Raw genomic sequence first — 18,933 nt, 5'->3', positions numbered from 1 at the left:
AGCCTGTAAGCTGCTTAGTATTTTCATACTGTTAAAACATGTTAGTTGTCAAAAGTCCAAGAGAGTTATAGTTGTGACAAACAAGGTAAGGGCATTTAATGCAAAATCTCTTTATCCTAGGAGTTCCCAGACTACAGGCCACAGAACAATTGTATTAGAATCACTTAAGGGGCCTAAAACAAAACAAAACAAAACAAAACAAAACAAAACAAAACAAAAACAGACTGCTAGTAGGTCCAGACCTACTGAACCGGAATCTCTAAGGTTTGGGTACCAAGAATATGCATTTTATTTTTTAAACTCACCAAGTTTAAAAACCACAGCCTTGGGCCGGGCGCAGTGACTCACGCCTGTAATCCCAGCACTTTGGGAGGCAGAGGTGGGTGGATCACGAGGTCAGGAGATCCGAGACCATCCTGGCTAACACGGCGAAATCCCGTCTCTACTAAAAATACAAAAAAGTAGCTGGGCATGGTGACGGACACCTGTGGTCCCAGCTACCCCGCAAGCCGCGACAGGAGAATGGCGTGAACCCGGGAGACGGAGCTTGCAGTGAGCTGAGATCGCGCCACCGCACTCCAGCCTGGGCGACAGAGCGAGATTCCATCTCAAAAAAAAAAAAAAAAAAAAATTTTCCACAGCCTTATATCACAACTCAATGACTATTAATCCAGTCTCTACTTAAAACACTGCAGTGATGAAGAACTTGTATGAAAGAAGGCAGCCCAAAGAGAGAAGTTAGAATTCTGTGCTTCATGATGTCATTGGTGGTTTGACATTGACCACAGTGGGCGTATTAACACTACAGAAATCAGGAAATGCAATACCAGGGCTTAATTTATTGTTCTGTGGGCTGTCTAGACTACAGGTGGGCAACCTACAGGCCCAATGGCTACCTGTCTGTGTTTATAAAAAAAGGTTTCATTGGAACACAGCCAGAGCCATTTGCTTACATGTTGTCTTTGGGCCAAAAGCCTAAAATATTTACTCTCTGGCCCTTTATAGGAAAAGTTTACCGCCTTTTTTTCTACTTAAGGTCCAGACTTAAGAAATTAATGGAGAAAATTAAAATGCAGATGAAACTTCAAATTGTGCTGTTACATTGCAAATAGCACAAACACACATAAAATGAAGAAATGTACGTCTAGTATGCAAAAACTATTGACAAAGGAATATGAAACTCCAACACGTCTCCCTTGTTACACTGTTGTCTTTGCTTGTTAATGCAAATGAAAATATTCTTGTTGGAACTATACTTGTTCTTCAATTACCACTGTAGGCACCAAAATCAACAAACCATTCAGTGTCTCTTTTACTATTGTTTGTAAATTATAGATATCTATATCTATACATACATAGATATCTATATCTATACATACATATATAGATGTATCTCTCTATATATATCTCACATGCATATATTTATACATATACATACATATGTGTATAAACGCAACCTACATACACACAAATATGCACACACTTTTTTTTCTCCAGAAAACTCATGAACACTGCCGTGCAATCAGTTGCTCTTTTTTTCTTCAACTTTTAAGTTCAGGGGTATGTGTGCAGGTTGTGCAGGTTTGTTACATAGATAAACGTGTGCCATGGTGGTTTGCTGCACAGATCACCCTATCACCTAGGTATTAGGCCCAGCATCCATTAGCTATTATCCCTGATGCTCACCCTCTTCCTACCCCACCCCTGACAGGCACCACTGTGTGTTGTTCCTCGCCATGTGTCCATGGGTTCTCATCATTCAGCTCCCACTTATAAGTGAGAACATGTGGTGTTTGGTTTTCTGTTTTTGTTTTAGTTTGCTGAGAATAATAGCTTCCAACTCCATCCATGTCCCTGGAAAGGACATGATCACATTCCTTTTTATGACTATATAGTATTCTGTGGTGTATATGTACCACATTTTCCTTATCCAGTCTATCATTGGCAGGCATTTGGGTTGATTCCAGGTCTTTGATATTGTGAATAGTGCCGCAATGAACATACATGTTCATGTGTCTTTATAATATAACGATTTATATTCCTTTAGTTATATAACCAGTAATGGGATTGCTGGGTCAAACGGTATTTCTGGTTCTAGATCTTTGGGGAATCGCCACACTGTCTTTCACAATGGTTGAACTAATTTACACTCCCACCGACAGTGTAGAAGCATTTCTTTATCTCTGTAACTTCACCAGCATCTGTTGTGTTCTTACTTTTTCATAATGGCCATTTTGACTGGCATGAGATGACGTCTCATTGTGGTTTTGATTTGCATTTCTGTAATGATCAGTGATGTTGAGCTTTTTTTCATATGTTTTTTGGCCACAGGTATGTCTTCTTTTGAGAAATGTCTATTCATATCCTCTGCCCACTTTTTAATCAGGTTTTTTTTTTCTTGTAAATTTGTTTAAGTTCTTTGTAGACTCTGGATATTAGACCTCTGTCACACGGACAGACTATGAAATTTTTCTCCCACTCTGTAGGTTGTCTGTTCACTCTGATGACAGTTTCTTTTGCTGTGTAGAAGCTCTTTAGTTTAATTAGATCCCACTTGTCAATTTTTGCTTTTGTTGCAATTGCTTTTGGCACTTTTGTCATGAAATCTTTGCCTGTGCCTATGTCCTGAATAGTATTGCCTAGATTTTTTTTCTAGGGTTTTTATAGCTTTCAGTTTTACATTTAAGTCTTTAATCCATCTTGAGTTAATTTTTGTATATAATGTAAGGAAAGGGTCCAGTTTCAATTTTCTGCATATGGCTAGCCAGTTCTCCCAGCACCATTTATTAAATAAGGAATCAATCCTTTCCCCATTGCCTGTTTTTGTCAGGTTTGTTGAAGATCAAATGGTTATAGGTGTGCAGTCTTATTTCTGACTTTTCTATTCTGTTCCATTGGTGTATGTGTCTGTTTTTGTACCAGTACCATGCTGTTCTGGTTACTAGTATAGTTGTAAGTTACTAGTATAGTTAGAAGTTATTAGTAGAGGTGTAAGTCAGGAAGTGTGATGCCTCCAGCTTTGTTCTTGTTGTTTAGGATTGTCTTGACTCTTCATGCTCTTTTTTGGTTCCATATGAATTTTAAAATAGTTTTTTTTTCTAATTCTGTGAAGAATGTCAATGGTAGTTTAATGGGAACAGCATTAAATCTATAAATTACTTTGGGTATTACGGCCATTTTCACGATATTATTCCTATCCATGGGGATGGAATGTTTTTACTTTTGTTTGTGTCTTCTCTGACTTCTTTTTGAGCAGTAGTTTGTAGTTCTCCTCGAAGAAGTCCTTCATTTCCCTTGTTAGCTGTATTACTAGGTATTTTATTCCTTTTGTAGCAACTGTGAATGGAAGTTCATTCATGATTTGGCTCTCTGATTGCCTGTTGGTGTATAGGAATGCTAGCAATTTTGCACATTGATTTCATATTCTGAGACTGAAGTTGCTTATCAGCTTAAGGATCTTTTGGGCTGAGACTATGGGGTTTTCTAGACTTAGAATCATGTCATCTGCAAACAAAGTAATGTGATTTCCTTTCTTCTTAGTTGAATACCCTTTATTTCTTTCTCTTGCCTGATTGCCTTGGCCAGAACTTCCAATATTATGTTGAATAAGAGTGGTGACAGAGGCCATCCTTGCCTTGTGCTGGCTTTTAAGGGGAATGCTTTCAGCTTTTGCCCAATCAGCATGATATTGGCTGTTGGTTTGTCATATATGGCTCTTATTACTTTGAGTTATGTTCCTTCAATACCTAGTCGATTGAGAGTTTTTAACATGAAGTGATGTTGAATTTTATCGAAGGCCTTTTCTGCATCTATTGAAATAATCATGTGGTTTCTGTCTTTAGTTCTGTTTATGTGATGAATCACATTTATTGATTTGCGTACGTTGCAAATGTACTAACCTTGCATCCTGGGGATGAAGTCAATTTGATCTTGGTGGATACCTTTTTTGATGTGCTGTTGGATTCCAGTATTTTACTGAGAATTTTTGCATCGATGCTCACCAAGGATATTAGCCTGAAGTTTTCTTTTTCTGTTATATCTCTGTCAGGTTTTGGTATCAAGATGATGCTGGCCTCACAGAATGAGTTAGGGAGGAGTCCCTCCTTTTCAATTTTTTGGAGTCATTTCAGTAGAAATGGTACCAGCTCTTTTTTGTATCTCTAGTAGTATTCAGCTATGAATCCATTTAATCCCAGGCTTTTTTTTTTGGTTGATAGACCATTTATAGCTGCCTTGATTTCAGAACTCATTATTGGTCTATTCACAGATTCAATTTCATCCTGGTTCAGTCTTGGGAGGGTGTATGTGTCCAGGAACTTATCTATTTCTTCTAGATTTTCTAGTTTATGTGCATAGAGGTGTTTATAGTATTCTCTGACACGGTTGTTTGTATTTCTGTGGGGTCAGTGGTAATCTGTCCCTTATCATTTCTGATTGTATTTGAGTCTTATCTCTTTTCTTCTTTATTAGTCTAGCTACAGTTGCTCCTTCTTGAAGTCTTTTTTTCTCCTATCCCGTATTCCAATCCATTAGCAAGAATGTCATCTCTGTCTTCAAAATATATCCAATATTCATCCACTTTGTCACCGTCTCTACTGCTAACTGCATTAGCCCAAGCCACTTCCATGCCTTACCACGGGACTTTTTCACTTAGTCTCCCTGATGCCAATCTTGCCCTTGAAAACTCATTCTTTGCATAACAGCTAGAAGGAAATTTTAAAACTTTACATTATTCCCATATAGAAAGCTCTTTCAGAATAAAGCTCAAATGCCTTGCCAGATCATGCAAGCCCAACCTTCTGTAGCCCTGCTTGCTTCCCTGACCGTATTATGGGCCACAGCAAACTCATTCCTACCCCTGAGTTTCTGCACTTCCTTGACAAGGCAGGTTCTGTTCTCAGACATTTACCTAATCGGCTTCTGGGCATTTTATGACAGCTTGAATGTGGCTCCATTGGAGAGGCCTTCCTGTCCACCTGATCTAAAATAGTGCCTCCTTGTGAGATTTTGAGATTTAAAAAAATAAAAATAAAATAGTGCCTCCTCCACCTCATCCCCAAGTAACTCTATCCCAGTGTGTGGTTTCAGTTGCCTCACACCACGCTGCAGTACCTGCATTACCTTTTTTATTCACTAGTCTGTTATCTAGAACTCTGTCTTATTTACTACTCATTCCCAGAGTCTAGAATGTACCAAGCAAATCACAGGCATTTAATAAATACTGATTAAATGAAGGCATGAACAAATGAACAAAAAACAAAGGGGAGCTTGTGCCATCTGACTCCAAGTCTGAGGCTCTTCCTATTAAAGCATGATTTTTTTTCTGTGTTACAGTGACAGCTTAAATGTTAGCCCATTCTGCCTTGCATGAAAGCCTGTCACCTCCTAGAATTGTACCATACATGAGTTTAGGTTTGTGTAACCTAGCTTCTGTATCCCTTCCCAGGCTCAAATCTGACTTTCACTAGTGTCCTATGTTCTCAATATACCAGCAACGCTGAATTGCTTACAATACTAATAATCCAGTTTTAGAACCTCTGCAGTAATGATCAAGACAGACATTGTAGCTTCATGAATCGATTGTTTTGCAAATGATGCTCCTTCTACCTAGAGTACTCCTGCCCATCTTGTTTCTGGGGCAAGCTCCTAATCAGTCTTTAAAACTCATCTCAAATGCAAACCTGTCTATGGCTCCTTCCATGTTCCTTCCCTTTAGAGTTAATCGTCCACTCCAGCAGTGTATCTTCTATAGCCATCCATTATTGCACTTGTAATTCTGGTTATGATATTATAATTACTCTCAAGTCTGGGATGCCAGGGCCCACAGTTGCTGTCATCTCTGTATCCCTAGGTCTTATCTCAGTGCCTAGTACATAGTCATCAACAAACTTGCTAAGCTGAGTGCTCAGTAAATCTAACCCCTCTCGCATAATATATGAGGATAGCTAGCATGTTATTCGTTGCTTACTCTCCTCCCCAGTCTTCTCTGCTCCAAGCTAAACCTGTAAACCAGGAGACAATGATGCGGAAAGCCAGGCAGATGTTTATACTTGTAAAGCAAAGCTGAAGAAGGCAGAAAAATATTAACATAAATAAATATGTATTAATATATACTAATTATCTGACCACCAACTCCTGGTGATAGGACTATGTTGACTTTTGTTTTTCTCTATGATCTACTCTGTTTTTCTGAAAGTGTACGATATATCTTGTTAAATTCAATATGTTCTCCTTCAATTCCTTTAACAAGTCCCTCATCCGAATTTTTCCAGTATTATTAATTATGTATTGCTCATTATTTATGTATTATTATTATTATTAATACTCAAGGTCAACTTCTTCAGTTTCTATTCTACCTATTTATCCACCAAATCTTGCCAACTCCCTGCCTGCGATTCCTCTCATGCTGAATCCTTTTTCTCTATTTTCTTATATTCTAGTCCAGGCTCCTAACAACACATGCCATGATGAATGGATTATATCCAGCTAGACTTCTATGGTGAATGTTCTCCTCATTCTAAATCACTTCATGTGCAGTTAAGATGACCTTCCTTTAATTATTATCTTCAGCAAGCCACTCCCTCGGCCCTCAGAGACTCATGGAATAATCCTTTAAATCCTCCTGTTATGGGTCTGATGTTTGTGTCCCCCAAAGTTCATATGTTGAAACCTAATCACCAATATAATAGTATTAAGAGGTGGGGGCAGGAGGTGACCTAACAGGTAATTAGGAATTAATACCCTTATAAAAGAAGGCTGAGAGAGAGCCCTCGGCCCATAGACCATACGAAGATGGAGGGAGAAGATGGCTATCTACACACAAGGAAATGAACTGTCATCAGACACCATACCTGCTAGTGCCTCAATCTTGGCCTTCGCAGCTCCAGAACCATGAGAAATAAATTTCTGTTGCTTATAGGTCACCCAGCTTACAGTGCTTTGTTACAGCAGCCCAATGAACTCAAACGGTTTCTTTGGACTAAACGGGTTAAAGTGTTCAGTGCTCAACACAGAGCTCAGAACACACTAAGTGCTCTGGAAACATTGGCCATTATCATTCCTGCTATTACTACAAAAACAAGGATCATTTTCTTTGGCCTGTTGTTTTCCTTCACACTCTTTCAGATTTGCTACTTACAGGGTTAGAATGCAGCACGGTGAAGAACTCTGGGCTGATGAGGAACTTCACGGGGGGAGACTGTAACAGCAACGTGAGCCTGGATCTGGAGGTAGAGTGAGGCAGGATGTTCTCCCGTCGGAAATCTAGACAGGGCAGACCACAGAGGCTGTCAAGGAAATCTTTCTATGATGAGAAAACTATCTACTCACTTCAGTCTGTATTTTAAAAGAACCACAGGATACCTACATTATGTGCTATCATTTTAATCCCCCAATCCTTTTTTCTTTGCCGTAAATCCATACATAAAACATGACTGTTCTTAATTACACTAAAATTCAGTTAGGTAATATTTCTAGTCACTATTAAAATTTTAATGCATTCTTATGTGTTTTAAATGATCTGATTCTTTTTCCAATATCCCACAGATCAAGAAATTAAAGTAATTTATATTCTACTTGGGTTTTGTGATTCTTTTCTTAATATTAACTAGAAGTTGAGGATTAGAAGAGATTTCTGGTGAATTCTGTTTTTTGAGTTGGATTACCAGATCTTACTGAAGAGAAAAAGTTCTCCAAAAGAAAAGCCTCATCTGTTGGGAATCCTTATTTGTTTCTTTTTTGACTTTTATGAAATTACAAAAACAAAGGCCAAAGCTCTTACCTGCACTGGCTTGGTGAAAGTCAGCTTCCTCCCCTGCCCCATCGATAGCATTGGTATTTTCCTCAGGCCTCTCATTGGTCATGGTTCTGCGGATACTCTGATATCTAAAATCATGAGCCTAGAGTTACATTCCAGCAGCCTTCAAAAGATGGGACTCAACTGCTCCCCAAGAGTCTAGAATTTTTCACTATCTTCTCGGCTTCAACTCTTTCCTCCTCTAACCCCCATTCCCTGGACTTCTTGGCCATCTGCTGTTTAAATTACACTGCATTAAATTTCTTCTGTCCATTGTTTGGGGAACATTTTCCTGGCAAATTAATAATACTAAAAAAATTCTGTGGCCCTTAACCAAAGAAAAGTAAATTCCTATATCGTTAAAGGGAAAAAAACCTTTATGTTCCATAGCAGTTAATTCTTGAAAAAGAATAACTCATCTAAAAAGCTTAGATTGATAATAATGAGAAGCCACAAATAAAGATTCTAGAGACTAGAAAAGATGTTTAGCTTTAAATAGCAAATATATATGTTCTGCTTTACTAAAAATCAAGGCTTGGGTTGACAAAAGAGGTCGTATTTATTTATTTGTTCTCTAGTTTCCAAACAAGGTATATATGTGGGTATTATTATTATTTTTTAATCAAAAGAAATCCAATTGAAGTCTGGGAATCAAAAGAGGTAATAGCTAGCTACACTTTAATGACAGGACACCCAAAGATCAAAGAGACAACCATGTCTTCTACTTTGTGCCAGGTAAAAATTAGCCCAACCACAAAATACAACAGTCACAGCAAAATGCTCATCCTCACCGCCGGTTCAGCTGCTCCATTTGCTGTATGGAGTTAGATCTCTGCAGCACCTGTGGGGCTGGGGGAGCTGTTGGTCGCTGCCACGTTGTGGTTCTGTTTACGTGATCCACGTAGAAGATCCTGCCGTGGCTGTCAATGCGTGCCTCCCAGTCTAAATAGCAGTGAGGCACCGAAAGGAATTAGGAGGAGGAGCTGAGACCATTAATGGGGTTCATTAAGTTCAACATATGTTTTCTTTCTCTGACATGCTATAATCTGAGACTAATAACATACATCTCACTGCACTATCCCATAGTTCTCCCCAGTCCATTCCAGAATCTGTTGTGACTGATTATTAAGCTGGTATTATCTTGTGCGTATAATACCAGTACCTTAAATAATCTTTAAATGTAGCGAATCTTTCCAAATTTGCCCACTATGCTCACCCTTCACATAAGAACCTCAGCATTTAAAAAATATATGTAGTTGGTTTCATTTCACTTCAGATATTCACATCAAAATGGGTATTGATGTTTATTTTCACCAAAAAAACTGATTTCTCCATATCTTTTCTAGCTTCAATGAAAACCTCATAGCTGGAAACTTCCACATGCATATTCATGCACAATTGTAGTAAATTTAGTTCTCAGGAAAAAATAACTAAAATAACTATGCTCGCCTAGTGATGAAACAGTATCATTATCTACAAACTTCTATTTGCACTTTTCCAAAGAAGACTACATTTTCAGAGCAAGGGCAATTTCTTGCCTTCCAACTTCAAATAAACATAACATTTTAACAGATTAATTTTATTTTTAAGTGTGTTAAGTCTTTCTAGAGAAATATACAAGTGAATGTTCAGAAGGCAGACTGGTCTTCAGAGTCAGACACCCCACCTTTGTGACTCTCTAAAAGGCCATTCCCCTACTGAAATCCACAGAGCATGAGCTGATCTTTTCAAAAGGCAAAATTTTGAAACTTATTACACGTGGGAAGGGTCATTTACACAGGAAACATGAAAACAGCAGAAATCTATTCTTTAGCCAGGAAAGTTCTTTATGCATTTATATTTTTGTGTAAGTTATTTTTTGAAATTAATAAGCATTTTTCTCCTGACACATTCAATTATCTCAAAACTGTCCATGTGATCACATGCTTATCAACAGACACAGTGGGGTTAATCCTGGAGACCACGAGAAGGGCATATTTTCTCCTGACCACGTATGGCATTTGCTCTGTAAGGGAAGAGGGCAAGTATACCAACAGAGTCCTTAGGAGGGTTGGAAAGACCTGCATAGTAGAGATCAGCCTGCACCAGACCATCGCTGAAGGCCATCGCCTCAGCAGGGAGCAGAAAGACATCTTTTGTTGATCTAAGCACATTGTAATGTATGACAAATGGCAAAAGAAAGAGGAATTGGGCTGAACAAAAGCACCACACAGACAGTAAACAACACAACGCCATTCATGCTCCAAGGTAACACAGACTCTTCCATGAAACAGCCTGCCAAATCTGAATTCTTTGGGCACTACAGTCCCATCAATAAGACATTTTCAAAAGACCTCATGCTCAGCTTGTTGATATGCTCACAAATACCAAGTACATTAAAGCATCTTCAGGAACCATTTTTCAAAACACTTTTCACCGTTTTGCTCTGCTCCTTGCATGCTTTTCCATCTCAAAGATTCTGGGAACCAATTACCCCTATCTCATTCCTTTCTCATTAGAGTCAGGGTAATTCAGGCACATAGACATCAAATCAAATGCACATGAAAAGAAACGACCAATCCTTCTCCAAAGAATGTTTACAGGAGCCCCAATTTTTAAAATGTAGAATAGGTCAATTCAGGATAAAAAAAAAATAGAGACCAACTAGACAAACTAAAGGAAACAGAGAGAGGAGATGCTGCCAAACTCCCAAGATTAGATTATTACTAAAATTTGGCTCTCAATTTTCTGGCAGTTATGGCAGAAAAGAAAACACATTGTTGCATACTTTCCATTTTCTGACAAAAACAGTGAAAAAAAAATTCTCAAAGATGGAATTTTTTCCTGGAACTAACAAAGTAGGAATTTACCAAGTGAGGTATGACTGTGGCTTGCTTGAGGTCTATGTGTAGCAAAATGGCGAGGTGGAAGAGAGAACAGCCAAATAAATGTGTCTTGCACATAGCATGTAATAAATGAAAAAATAATTTAAAATGACACAAAGCCATAAAAAAGAATGATTCTTGTATTCACCTTCCACAAAGGCCAGTAATAGCCTTAATTTATAGTTCAATAAAGACCTTTCAATGTGCAATGGGGAGAACAAGAAAACAAGGACCAAAAATTTGCTTTCTAAGGTCACTGAATGCATATTAAAATTATCCCTATCAAATATTGTATCTTCACACTGGTGTAATTACTCAAGTCCCCATAAAGACAAATTCTATAGTGCTGATTTCAAGTGAATGCTTGGCTCTGAAATCAGGAAGGGCTGTTATGCTATTGGTTTATCCATGAAGTACATATCCACTTCTACCCACACTGTCGATATCATTCTACCCAGGCAAAGGCAGCAGAGGTGCCTGCAGGAAGGTTAGCTCTCTGTTGTATCTATCAAAGTTACTTCATTGCGTACAACTGCTCCAACATCTTATATGTCTTTATATGGGGCCTGGTTTGTTTTTGGTATAAGAAAGCATATGAAAACTCATTTCATAGCATCAAAGTTTCTTTCAGATAGACAATGCTAAAATGAGATAGGCAGTTAGAAGACTGGGGACTTAACATTTACTTCCTTGTCTTGCTACATTGTCAAATAGGTTATATAATCAGGGTGCAGTGAAAATGAGAGCAATGTTTTTTTCGGGGGGTGTGTGTCTGTCTGTGTCTGTTCTGCGCTGAACTGGGAAATAGAAGGCCTGATATCTGGCTGTGGCTTGTCACACTTTCATTACAAGACCTTAAAAAAAGTCACTTCACCTCTATGAATCACAGTTTTGAAAAATTAGAGGACAGAATCAACTGCAAAGGTCCCTTCCAGTTCTAGTATTCTATGAATCTATAAAATTACACTCATTTTATTATATTAGGTTCAGCAAGAACTTAGCAACATTTTATGTCTAGGCTAGCCTTAAGGGCCAGGAGCTTTGAGTCCCCAAGGGACAGGGCTCCACAAACATCTGCCAATCCTATTTTAGCCATGACAGCTCCAATGTTATTGTTATGTATACTAGTGTTCCACATAATATTTCATTTGCACAAATAACGTCATGACAATAATAAGGTTTGAAAACTATTACCTAGAGAAATGTTTCTCAAGGCAGGTGGGACTCTGACAACATGTGCCAGAATCACTTTGAGGATCAATAAAAATGCAGATTTCTATGATGTGCCCCGGGTCTTCAGAATCGGACTATCCAAAGCTACGGCTCAGTTATCTACATTTTTAACAACCTTCTCAGCTTATTCCTAGACACACTAAAATTTGAGCAGCACTGACATAAATGAATAATAACTTAAAACGGTAGCTAATTTGCTGGACAAACCCATGAAGCAAATGCTAGATTTCTCAGAGACCATGAAATGGAGGCTCACTAGAAACTTAACCTCAGTGGCTGGGCACGGTGGCTCACACCTGTAATCCCGGCACTTTGGGAAGTCAAGGCGTGTGGATCACCGAGGGCAGGAGTTTGAGACCAGACTGGCCAACATGGTGAAACCCTGTCTCTACTAAAAATACAAAATTCAGCTGGGGGTGGTGGTGCATGCCTATAATCCCAGCTACTCAGGAGGCTAAGACAGGAGAATCGCTCGAACCCAGGAGGTAGAGGCTACAGTGAGCTGAGATCATGCCACTGCACTCTAGCCTGGGTAACAGAGTTGGAGTGCATCTCAAAAACAAACAAACAAACAACAAACAAACAAACAAAATCTAAACCTCAGCCTAAAATCCAGGAGCAAGTGGACTCTTAGACACTCTAAGACTTAAATATAAATAGGCCCTTTTAAGTGGCTGGACACTAAGGGAAAGTCAGAGAATTAGGAAGTGGGTAAAACTACTCCAAGGCTGCTGTCACTGCACTGGTCTCCTCTGCAGGGAACAGAGGCAGGTAGAAGAGGTAAGGTCGTTAGAATTTTCAGTTTTTAAAATCAACATATGCGGGAAGGGGATAGGATTGTTCCTATGATCCCTTGGCTCATCTCATCAGCCTTTTCCACTCCCTTCAAACCAGACCTCGGTCTCCACTGCACCACTCAGCTCATGATCAGATGAGCTGTGAATACATCTCAGTGGATGCTGATATTGGGAAGTCAACAACTAAACGGCATGAATTACAACATATTAGAGGTGGGGAGGGGGTGGGCTATGGGCAGGGTTTTGAATTGGTTATTATTGGATTTAGTAAAATCAAGCACCTGAATGTTGTGAAGTAAATGTATAAATCCACTATAAAAACTGCAATAACCACAGGTATCATCACCAAAATGACGAGATGATTAAGTTATAATGAACTAAAGGTACTTTCAAGGAAAATTATAAGCTTTGTGATAAATGACAGATGACAGTGTTTAAAAGATTTTTTTTTCTTATTTGAACACTCAAGGAAGTAAAATTCCATTTGTATAAAGTATAAAAGTAGGCTAAACTTATCTATGACTTTAGGAGTCAGAACGGTAGGCCCATTTCCCCATACAGAGTGGCGGACAGTGATTGAAACGGGGTACAAAGGGGACTTCTAGAATGCTGATGGTGTGGGCTGCCATGTGTGTTTAGTAGAAAGAATTCAGCAGGCCGTATGTGTTCTTTTCTGCTATTTTATTTGAACAAAAAGTTTTTTAAAAAGTCAAGTAGTTGCATATTCAGCACTTTAATCTTCAATTTTTAATAAGGTAGTTTTTTAGATTGAAAGTATCCATTTTCTTCTCAAAACAAAGTTGTAAGCTTAGAGAATAAGAGCCCCTAACCCTAAACATAGTAGAAACTCTAAGTTTAGATTAATTACACTTTTCAGATTCACTGCATGGTCTTAAGCCTTCATTTAAAAAAACACTTTAATAATGAAAGTGTACAACCACACAAAAATGATGAACGTTTCCCTATAGTTGTCCAGGACTACCCATTTGAACCCCTCACGTAAGGAATAGACTAGTCCTAACAACATGCAACATCTTGGATCCTATCAGAGTCCACTAACCCAGACTGTTCATCCTGATTCTAGTCCTATTCCTACAAAATCTACCATTTTGGGGGAAAAACGTTTATACAACAATTCCATATTGTCTCCAACGCAGCAATGGGTTAAGTCACAATTACATTGGAATCAATAAGAGAAAAAGAAAATAGTTTTTCAGAGGGGCTGGGCTGGTGATTCTTTTTTCACTCATCTTAATGCTAAAAAGACCAACATTTGTCATGCCAATAATATTCTAGAGGGCTTCAGCCCGGAACTACCTCTAGCTGCCAGGACCATCAGTAACATCAGAATGAGAAGATACAGCAAATTCTTAAGGCATTCTGTGCATAACGGAGTCCAAGCTACTTCCCTGGGAGGCTCTCAACAGTGTCATGCTGCCTCCAAGGCCTGGAACTTTCTTATTTTTTACGAATCATTAGAATATCTCTCAACCAGAGCTGGAGTTACACAAGCCACAAGGCCACAGTGCACTCTGTGTGGCCTAAGGCAAGAGTACGATTTTGAGAACCAATTGGTAGATCACCGTCACTGCTGATCAGTCTTAGTACTAAGTCCAAAATCTGTTTCCCTTCTTGAGATGGGAGAAATAAGAATGGAAAAAGAAGAAAGCAAACAAGTAAATCCCTGAAAATACGATGAAAAGGAGCTAAAATAACAACAATAATAATGATAAAGAAAAAGAAAAAAAAGAATCAAGCCCAGGCACAGTGGCTCACGCCTATAATCCCAGCGCTTTGGGAGGCCAAGGTGGGAGGATTGCTTGAGGCCAGGAGTTCAAGGCCAGCCCTGGCAACATAGTGAGACCCCTCTCTCTATAAAAAATAAAAACATAAAAAAACCAGTCAGGCATGATCATGCTCGCCTCCAGTCCCAGCTACTCAGGAGGCCCAGGCAGGAGCTTCATTGAGCCCATGAGTTTGAGGGGCCGTAGTGCACCATGATCATGCCACTGTGCTCTAGCCTGGGTGACAGAGCAAAAAAAAAAGAATCAAGAATGGCAGCCACCAAAGCTCAAACTACACTGCTTCAGTAGCTTGTCCCTAGGGTAGAAAGAAAGTGACCTGCACAGAGAGGAAAGGTGCTGCTGGGTCTAATACAGATGCTGAATACAACACATCTATCTGAACCACAACGTGTTGGCTCAAACCACTGCAGCCACTTCCCTACTAGGTGAGAGGCCTCCTTGAAGCGCCTCTTTGCATAACTCTATCCCAGAGGAAGAGAAAGCTGAGCACTTTTTGAATCTTCTGGTGGGTCTGACCTCAAAGCACTGCAATATATTGAAGTTTCAGAGAAACCCCCAGACCCTTTGATGTGAGGCATTGGTGGTGCCCAATAAATAACATACCACCATGTAAGCCACCCTCTGCCTCAAACCAGACCTTCAGGATTTACATTCATCTACCCACACAATAGGCCCTTCCCTTCCAATCTCAGATCAGAATACCTGTTAGAGGAGAGGGAATATCTGAGACTCTGTCTCAACTTTTACTTGCATGAAATCTTAAACAAATAACTTTATTTATCTGGGCTTCAGTTTCTGCAACTATAAAATAAAAGAATCAGATTAGCTGACTTCTATGCAACAACCTATAAATTACAGACAAGACCTGCTTCACCTACCTCGCAAAATTATTGAAAGAACAAAAAATAAAGGAAAGCATGCAAGAGCGTGCTTTGTAAAGTGTAAATCACCGTAAAAATGAAGTTATAATAACTGACAGTGTTAAAAATCACAACTGTTAGCCTTAAAATTCAGCCAGGTCATTTAAGAGATGGGCCAATCTGCACGATCCAGCCGACACCCCTAGCTGAGCCTCAGAAGCCACAAGACACCACAAAGTGTAGATGCCGCAGCTGTAAGTCAGATGCATGGCCAGAGGTGGTAGCAGAGTTGTCCAGTTAGAAAAGGAGGGCAGGGACCCAGCTGAGGTGAGGACAGACAAGTAGTGAGGACAGACAAGTAGCAAGGGCAGCCAAGCGATTACCACTGTCACAAGGACGAGACACACATGGGAATGGTTGACAGAGCTGAACAGCAGTCAGGTATGCTCAGACCACAATCCACAACCTAGCCATGAGAAAACACATCCCCAAATGTGCAAGTTGCTCGGTCCTATAGCACGAGTGTATGAGTGTATGAGTGTGTGTGTGTGTATAACTAATATTTTTAGAGGGTGGCATCTTTACTTCTGAGTTTTTAAAATATAAAAATTCTGTTTATATTTTACAAAACAAAAATGTTATTTACCAAGCATTAAATAAATTAGCACAGAGAAGTGTTTCTTAGAGGGCACACTGTCGAATTTTGGGTGGGACACTTCTTAGTTGTATCAGACTGTCTCACCATTGCAGGATGTTTGATACACTGGCCTCCACCCACTAAATGCCAGTAGCACCCTTCAACCACTGTTACACTGAAAGGCCACCCACTCCGCCTCAACTCTAAACATCGCCTAGTGGGTGGCACCCCCTGCCACCACTGAAAACCTCTGAATAAGAGGGAACACTTCTTAAGAATTTTCCTCCTGTTTGTCAGTCACTGATTAAATACGATGAGTCATTAAGTTGCCTTTACTTTTGCAAATACATCAACTCATTAAAAGAAGCTGCCAATTGCAAAAAAAAAATTTCCCAAGATGTATCTACAGGTGTAATGCAAACACCAGTATTTAAACAATACATTGAGATATCACAACAGTGGTCATAATTTCAGCAGGAAAGTATCTGTCTTTATTAAATACAATCAGGAGACCAAACTTATATACAACAAAAATTACAGCAATTGGATGTGGCTAGGAAGACGTGATTTATCAATGCACTTCTGCAATGCTCCTGTCCAACACTCTGAAACTCTAAATGACTATTAATCTGTATATACATAAAAATAAAGCTCTCTCAGAACTCTCTCCCAGTGTTCCAAATTTGTTTTGCTCCAATTATACCTAAATATCTTCCAGGAACACTTTACTTTTTTGACTCATCTTCTCTCTAAGGGTTTACCAAATGTTTTATCAATAAGGAAGTTTTCTGTGGCCCTCTCGGGTCCCTGGGCCCCTCTACCTGCTTAAGATGACATAAGGTTAATTAATCTCACAGTCCATTTTATTTTAAACTGCTTAAAATATGTTTCCTATGAGTCACAGCCCTCAGTTATCCAAATAAACAAACAAGGGAAAGATCTGTGCCCAAAAGAATTTCAAAAGGATTAAGCCGATATTTTGATAAATTCTCCACAGTACCATTCAGCCCTTTTGTCGGTACTTGCCAGACTAACCACTCAGAATTGTAACCCGTTAAATTCGTCCCCTCTCTTCTTTATGTCCCACCATTTTTAAAACACAGAGGAACCAAGGCATCAGCCTCTTGTCGTGATCACATATAAGATGGGTAAGTGGAGGGGGTGAGCAAGAAGAAAAGGGGTAAGGCAAAAGGGTGTACCTTCCAGTGTTTTTTTTTTTCAAAGTAATGTTTACCAGGCTTTATCAATATTCATCAAAATGCATTGCTCTCATAGAGCTACATCTCTTTAAAGAACTGTTGAAATTTACATACGAGTTTACATTTCATCTGGATTATGATTGGCTGAGGGTATCACTCATACCTTTAACACAGGTTATGTAACTATATCCCAGCACCCCTAATCCTCTACCATCTCTCCTTTAAGTGCTAAGTGTTTTCTGAAAGTGAAATAAATGAAATGTCTTTCAAATCCCCAGGTAACTGTCATGTCCCAAATAAGTAGTAAACTAATTTCTGAAATTAACAATACTTCCCTGCATATCCCTAAGGAAAAAAATCAAAACCTTGTGCTTAATGATTTTAAATGCTGTAAGTGAACAGAAAGGCAGTATATTATATAGAGTGAGGTTTTTCTAAGAGAGAGTACCAATTTGTCTATTAGCTGATAGAACATTCATGCTGTGGTTAGGTGTAATTTTAAAAAATTCTGTTATGCACCTAATTTTCCAAAATATCTAGATCTACCTCCATTATTATAGTGTTTACCCCATGGGCAGCACAGGGTTTACAGCTGCCCTTTCTTTCAGCAGAATGGTGCCAGAGAAGAGTCATTGGCTTAGCACGTCCCAGACTACACCTGCTATGCCAAGTGGCAGCCCCCAGATTCCTTCTGCTTGAAGATCACATATCCATCTTTTAAGACTCATGGGAATGGGTCTGCCTGTCACCTTTCACCCTTTGATTAAGGTGGGCCCTTTTAAATAACAGGTCCTCACTTGGTGGGAGAGCCTCGTCCACCCTCTGGTACCGGCTAACATCCTGGCGCACTGAAGGTAGTGATCGCAGTGGCTGGTGGCCGTTGGCTTGAGAACCTAGGATTAAAGGTAGAAAGTTACCAGATATTGTTTTCTCTTTCAGTATCAAAACAGACTCTATATAAAAACCTAACATAAATTCCAAGGCTAGTTTCTTTTCTCTGTTTAGTCTCATTTCCCATATGAGGACCTAGAAACAAAAGAAGAGAATAGGAGGTGAATGCTTAGAAGCGGGCTTCCTGAAGAACTGTCCTCTGCATGTATCCCTCCCTTCCTGCGGCTTCCGTTTCCTCTTCCCTCACCCACAATGGCCTCTGTCCTGGCCATGCACTAATGCTTCAGGGTCACACGGTGGCTACGATATAATGAAGGAAACAAAATAAAAAAAAAAAAAAGAGGAGGAAGAAAACAAGGGATCATGTAGGTAGAAAAATAAATTACAGAATAAGAAAATCATTCCTATTTTTGAGTTATGTCAGTCAGACATATGAAATTGCTCTTTGATTTTTAATGCATCCTTATAGGGCATTTTAAAGGAATCATTCTAGAGAGCTGCATTCACTGAGAGTAATAAAAATTTCAGGTGTAAATTTGTATCCTTGGATACAAAAACAGCTTATTCTCCAAGTCAGAATGCATCACCTAACTTAGTAGACATTATTAAATTGTAGAAGACAAAAATATTACCTTTGATGCATAGCATATATTAATCTTCCACTGTGAAATTTTAGAAAGGAGTGACTAGGTATTTCTCACAACCTTTGCAGATTACACTAAGGCTGAAGCTGCCAGCCTGTGTGGTTGTGTATCTACAGACCCAGGTTCCAAAAGAGACCCATTATTTAAGTGTGAAGACTGCTGTTTAACAGGCCCTTCAGCAGCAGAAGAGCCATTTCTTAAAAGAGCA

At 39.2% G+C, this 18,933-nt stretch overlaps 1 protein-coding gene across 3 annotated transcripts in view; it reads right to left on the bottom strand.

Moving 5' to 3' along the window:
* HECW2 (HECT, C2 and WW domain containing E3 ubiquitin protein ligase 2) overlaps positions 1 to 18,933 on the bottom strand; it is a 238,926-nt gene that overhangs the window by 106,329 nt on the left and 113,664 nt on the right. For all 3 annotated transcript variants that reach the window (XM_030915952.1, XM_010381608.2, XM_030915953.1), the window contains 4 exons: positions 17,988 to 18,083; positions 8,587 to 8,737; positions 7,781 to 7,884; positions 7,139 to 7,263 (listed from right to left, as the gene is read on the bottom strand). In XM_030915952.1, the coding sequence (XP_030771812.1) occupies positions 7,139 to 7,263; positions 7,781 to 7,884; positions 8,587 to 8,737; positions 17,988 to 18,083 (476 nt within the window). The remainder of the gene's footprint in view (positions 1 to 7,138; positions 7,264 to 7,780; positions 7,885 to 8,586; positions 8,738 to 17,987; positions 18,084 to 18,933) is intronic.

This window comes from Rhinopithecus roxellana, chromosome 14, assembly GCF_007565055.1.
Source record: "Rhinopithecus roxellana isolate Shanxi Qingling chromosome 14, ASM756505v1, whole genome shotgun sequence".
Lineage (NCBI taxonomy): Eukaryota > Metazoa > Chordata > Mammalia > Primates > Cercopithecidae > Rhinopithecus > Rhinopithecus roxellana.
Note: the sequence above shows the minus strand (reverse complement) of the source record. Positions and strands in the feature narration are given on the sequence as shown.